At 50.3% G+C, this 5,707-nt stretch overlaps 1 protein-coding gene across 2 annotated transcripts; it reads right to left on the reverse strand.

The window, feature by feature from the left end:
- Positions 1–867: 867 nt before the first annotated feature.
- NPM3 (nucleophosmin/nucleoplasmin 3) lies at positions 868–3,094 on the reverse strand. Of its 2 annotated transcripts, none has more exons than XM_059881786.1 (6): positions 2,996–3,094; positions 2,543–2,587; positions 2,217–2,336; positions 2,005–2,098; positions 1,299–1,420; positions 868–1,220 (listed from the first exon to the last, which is right to left on the reverse strand). In XM_059881786.1, exons 1-5 carry the CDS (start codon positions 3,059–3,061, stop codon positions 1,308–1,310), a joined length of 438 nt encoding a protein of 145 aa, XP_059737769.1. In that variant the 5' UTR covers positions 3,062–3,094; the 3' UTR covers positions 868–1,220; positions 1,299–1,307. The 2 variants fall into 2 exon arrangements, with proteins under 2 accessions (XP_059737769.1, NP_001192489.1); NM_001205560.1 differs by having other exon boundaries at positions 2,543–2,628; positions 2,944–3,068.
- Between the last annotated feature and the right edge of the window lie 2,613 nt (positions 3,095–5,707).

Below are 5,707 nucleotides of genomic sequence, written 5' to 3' on the forward strand. Positions count from 1 at the left end.
GGCACTCTTCTGTGTCCCTCCTCAGCATGTCTGGCCCCAGGCTGTCTCAGGAGGTAACCTTTTGTTTGTTTGTTTGTAGGGCACTGAGACCCCCTGCCCCATCAACACAGCTGCTGAACTACTGACCTCAGACTTGGTCATATACACACTCATGCTCACACTAGGTACATCCCTTTCTCTTCCTGGTACAGCAGCAGCCAATCCCCAGAACCACCTGATTTCAGGCACCAGAGAACGGTCCGCCCCCCATCCCCAGACCAGGTGGAGGGCTAGGGGGCTGGAACCCTTTAGCCCAGGAGGCTGAATCCCAGGGGCTCCTCTCTGCCCCCATATGCCAGGCCACCCGGATTCTGGTTTCCCTGTCACCCAATCTGGCCAGCCCCCTCCATCTGGCCCCTGGAATCAGGTTTCTAAGGGTCCAGGCTGGCTCAGAGATGGCCTGCATGACTGGTAGGAGGAGCAAAGATTGGCCTCTACCTTACCCCTCACAGGTCCTCTTGGGGCCTGAGCCCCCTTCATGGGGCCAGGGATGCACATTCCTCAGGCTGCTTAAGCCCCCTTATCTGCCCCCCTGCCCATCAGCCTGAGTGGTGACAGAGGCCCAGACCCCTTGTTTAGATGCTGATAACCTCCTGGGATGGCCCTCCCCCACCAAGGGACTGGGAAGGGGCTTGGTGTTGGGAGGTCCTCATCTAGGAAGGCAGCTGGGGCCCAGAGCTGGGCCAGTCACAGCGCTCTGGGAGTAGCAGGATCCCACATTTCCTCACCCTTCCCCAGGTCCAGGGCCACCCTCTGTGCTGCCACAGTGCCACCTGGTGGTCCCTAGGGGAATGCCACCCCAGGAGGGAAAGAAGCCACACAAATGAGTTGCAAAAAAACCCTCATCCACATTTTATTTCAACCTTTATCCAAAAATGTAAAAAACATTAAAAATGTGTAGTCCTGAGCTTCAGATGCTGACCTCCAACCTCATAGGCAAGTGGGGAGAGAAGGTCAGGATAGAAGTTCAGAGTTCCTCCCACTCCTGGAGAAAAGGGAAGCTTGGGGTGAGGTACAGGATTAGAACACCAGGGTCCTTTGGAGAATGGGACCCCCGTTCTCCTTGCACCAGACCAAGACCCCCCACCCCCACCCCCGCCCCAACCCTCTTCAGTGGAGAAGATACAAAGTTCTTGAAACTTGTCCAGGAACCTGGTGTATGTGGCAGGCAGCTAGCTGACCTGAAGAGAGCAAATCACGGGTCAGCATCGAGGTCCAAACATGTTCCTTGTGTCCCCTCCCAGGTCCCTCCAACTCACCAGGGAGGGTTAGAGCCTGCGCCCCAGCTTCTTGGCAGGAAGGACAGGACACAACTCAGCTTCCTCCTCCTCACTCCCGTCTTCTTCGCTCTCTTCCTCAGAAAGATCATTGCTTATAGTAACTGGTACACAAGCAGTCAAGGGAGGAAGAGGAGTTAAAGCCACACCCCCTTCATACTTCATACATACTTCATACATGTCATTTATTAATGCCCTGTGGCCTCTAGGCTTGCAGGGACTCTGACCTCCCAAAGCTTATGGCCTAGGTGGGAAAAACTTCATATACTAAACTAGATAACAAAGAGTCAAAGGGCTTCCCTGGTGGCTCAGTCAGTAAAGAGTCTGTCTGCAATGCTGGAGACCTGGGTTTGATCCCTGGGTTGGGAAGATCCCCTGGAAAAGGAAATGGCAACCCACTCCAGTATTCCTGCCTGAAGAATTCCATGGACAGAGGAGTCTGGTGGGCTACAGTCCGTGGGGTCACAAAGAGTCGGACAGGACTGAGTGACTTTCACTTTCACTTTCAAAGGAGTCCACACTAGTGGAGCTGGATAAGCTGGGGTAGGTTCCGTGAAGAACAGCTAGAGTAGTAAAGTGGAGGGCACTGCATCCAGGGTCTGTATGGGAACTGCACTGGGAGATATGGCTGGGGTGGGGTAGGAGTCCAGATGGAGAGTCTACTGGAAGCAAAGGAGAAAATTCTCACCAATCTGGTGCCGCCCAGTGATGCGCACAGGGCCAGAACCTGACTTCAGGCGGAAGGTTACAGGTGGCTGGAGCTGGAAGTCATCCAAACTGAGCTGGGAGGAAGACAAGGATGAAAGCCTAGCCCACTCCCAGTCCACCCCACCTTGCGAGAAGTCCTGAAGTCCTCAATTCCTACTTCCCAGCCTCCCAAGGTATGGCCAGGGAACTCACCATGGGTTGGCAGGACAACTTGAGGTTGGCCACAGGGACTGCGATCTCCTGGTGGTCATGGTTCCGTGCCACGACTTCTACCACATTACACTCATCTTTGGCCCCCTCGGTGAGGCAGAGCTGGGAAGGTACACAGGGCCTCGGAGTCTCGCCCAGTAAGGGTGGACACCGCAAGTGGAAGCATCTGCCCTACAACCTGCCCAGCCTCCGAGGTCCCTGGATCGCCTGGCCAGGGGAGCCCCCATGTGGGGATTAAGCAGAGTAGATGACTCCCAGTAGAGCGGCGAAGGAGGATACACAGGCACTCCCCCTACCCCGCCCCTTACCATGGTCAAAGCCAGCACATGCTCCGCGTCATCCTCTTCTTCTACCTTGAAGGTGAAAGAGCGAGTGTGGCCTGAGAGCTCACAGCCTGGAAGAGGTTAACTGTGAGTGTGCGTCAGTGTTGGGGGTGGGGGTGGGGGGCGGTGCATTTCACCAAATCCCGTTCACCTGCAGCCATGGACTAACGGGCCATTCACACGCCCACGTGTCAGGAACAACTGGAGCGGTTGGCCCGGGCCCACCCCGTACAACTAGGGCAGAGGCCTGGCTTTCCTCTCCGGCTCCGGCTGCCGCGTGCGAGGCCCTCCTCCGCCCCCACCCACGTCGTGCACATGTCTGCATTCCCGTTCCTCAGCCCTGCTTCTGCCCCAGCACCACCCTCAGCCTCTCCTTTCTTCAATACCGAAAAAGAAACTGTCCATGGTGACCGGGGCCGGGACTTGCAGACTGCCTACCCCCCCAGCTCGGACTCGGCTCTCCTGATCCAAAAACGTCAAGGCGGCCGCTGCGCCAGCTGCCATGCTGCTAGGACCTTCTGCGGCTCCGCCTCCGACACGTACAAAGCCTGAGACTCGCAGCGGCTCCGGCCCCGCCTATTAAAGGAGACGCTGGCGAGGCACCCTGGGTCCAGGGCTTAATTGCCTTATCTCCTTCAATTCAGTTCAGTCGTGTCCGACTCTTCGCGTCCCCATGGACTGCAGCAAGCCAGGCTTCCCTGTCCATCACCAACTCCCGGAGCCTACTCAAACTCCTCTCCATCGCGTCGGTGATGCCATCCAACCATCTCAAGCAGTCTCGCATTATGTCGCGTCTGCTTTGCACATCTTTGCAGAGTGCAAAGCATCAGCTTGGCGTTAATGTTAACGTCTTTGCTCACTTCAAGAACCAAGACTTTCTGAGGGTGGCTCCTGCCTCCATTTCCTCTAGTTCTGTACTCCACGTGATCCTCTCACCCACCCCAGGTTAAGCTTTCATTAAATACATGAAAATGCAACCTTCCCAATTCTCCCAGCAAAGGCGAGATAATGTGCATCGTTTTTCTTAAAAAAGCGAATACACTCAGATATACCGTCCCTCCAAAGGAACGGAGCATGAAGACTTTGAGCTCCTGTTACTTAGTACCCAAACCACTCTGTCCACTCCCGGATATGCTTCTGCTCTAATGACCCGGCGGCTCACTATCCACATGGTTGTATACCTACACTGAACTTCAGATGATGGCACTTGCTAGCAGAGGAGACAGCTATAGTGTGGAGCTAATTTGCTGCTCCTGTCAAGAGACAGGCTAGTCCAGCCTAACACCGACGCCTTAGAGTCCCGTCTCATAATCCACGATCTGCCTTCAAATTTCACCTTTTGACCAAAGAATAAGGCAATTTTCCTTATTCTATTAGGTGGCATGAACTCACTCCAACTAGCTGCCTTCATTTACCCCCAGGTTATAACTATGTCAAGGTGTCCTGGCCAAAACGAGTCTATTTTTATCTTGCCTTGCCTTGAGGAAAATATGGAAGGCAATCATTTACTAGAGATAGAAGTGGGAGAAAACTGCCTTTAAGACCCAGTCCCTAAGTTCAAACAACTTTGGAGAGGAGGAATACTTGCTTGGGAATGCAAGAGTGGGAGAAAAAAGGCAGGAGGCAGAAACAAGGAGGAGGTTTACACAGTACACAACCACACACATTCACTTCAAGTTTTATTTTGCCTCTTGTATGGTCTTCAGATAGTTTTACAGTTCGTTTTCTACAGGAACTGAGCTGTGATCTAAACAATCAATGAAATATCACCCCAACCATAATAAATAGCCATAACCATTAGAAGATAGACAGCACAGCATTTTATGATCCTAGAGGCCTGGACTTCTGTTTCATAGTTAGCTCTGTGACCAGAACACCAGCCAAACTGATTATTAAAAGCAAAGATAAAGCTGCAAGCAAACTTGCTGAAAATCCTGATTCCACTGGAGGATGACCATGGAATCCACCAGATAAAATGCTAGAACTGTCCACTAGTGTACAAAATGCACTTAAAAGAGAAAAACCAAGTGACATTAAGCTAGTAGAGACCCTCCCTTCATCTCAGCCTCTGAAAATGCAAACTTGGTTCCAGTTGCACAACGCACCTTCCATATCCCGCTGCCAGCTGCAGGCTTCTAACCCCGAATGTAATCCTCCATCATTCGTCTCACCTGTTCAGTGCACACTCACAGGCTTTGGTTCAAAGTCAGGAGGTACAATCCCTTAAAAGACTTTTTTCAAAGCCCACACTGATGGAAATCTATGAAAGAAAACGTTTTAAATTTTCTTCTTGACCTTCTTCCCTCTTAGCCCAAACTTAAACTGCTGATACAAAACTGCTGGGAAGCAAGGTAACAAAACAGTTACAGAGAAGCCAGCAAGCCATGATAAAAAAGAAAATGAATCCTGCAGAGCAAAATTCAATGCCAAGAGCATTTGCTCAGAACCCTTAAAACACCAAATCTAAATTAAAATACTTGAAGCTTTCAGAACCTGCGGTTAAAGGAAAGAGAAAAGGGTAACCATAAGTCACTGGTTAAAGTGTACTCATTCTTTTAAAAATTAGATACAAACATGCAAGAACTAAAGACTGATTTAATAAAACCAGTAGTAACGTCTTGAAATTAAAGGACAACTGACCTGTGGGCAAATGGGATCAATCAGTCCCCAAACCCTAGTTGCCAGATGTCAAAATTAACATTTCACATGCTGACCTGCACTGAGGTTAATTTCCAGAAATGACTGCACTTTGCAACAGACTGTGAATCCTATGAAGTTAGGCTCTTGTACCCAAAGTGGTCATGGCCTAGCTCTAGGTAGGAGGCACTTTGAAAATAATAACTTCTTTTGAAAACAAAACCAAACCAAAGACAAAAGTAAAGAAAACCCACTGATTTACATTAATTATTCACAGTGCCATCCTGAACCGCACCCTTTCATTTTCAAAGGAAAATTACAAAAACAAAGGATAGTCAGGTTACAGCTAGTTTATATACAAAATTTTTTTTTACAAGTTTGTCATTTTTAGGCTTTTGCCACAAACAACTGCACATCTGTCCCTACAAATCACAACTTGCCTGAACCAATGGTCACTAGGAGACAACTGGCCAAAGCTTTACAAAAAGCAGAAAAACCGCCCAAACTGAAATC

Source organism: Bos taurus, chromosome 26, assembly GCF_002263795.3.
Source record: "Bos taurus isolate L1 Dominette 01449 registration number 42190680 breed Hereford chromosome 26, ARS-UCD2.0, whole genome shotgun sequence".
NCBI classification, from domain to species: Eukaryota; Metazoa; Chordata; class Mammalia; order Artiodactyla; family Bovidae; genus Bos; species Bos taurus.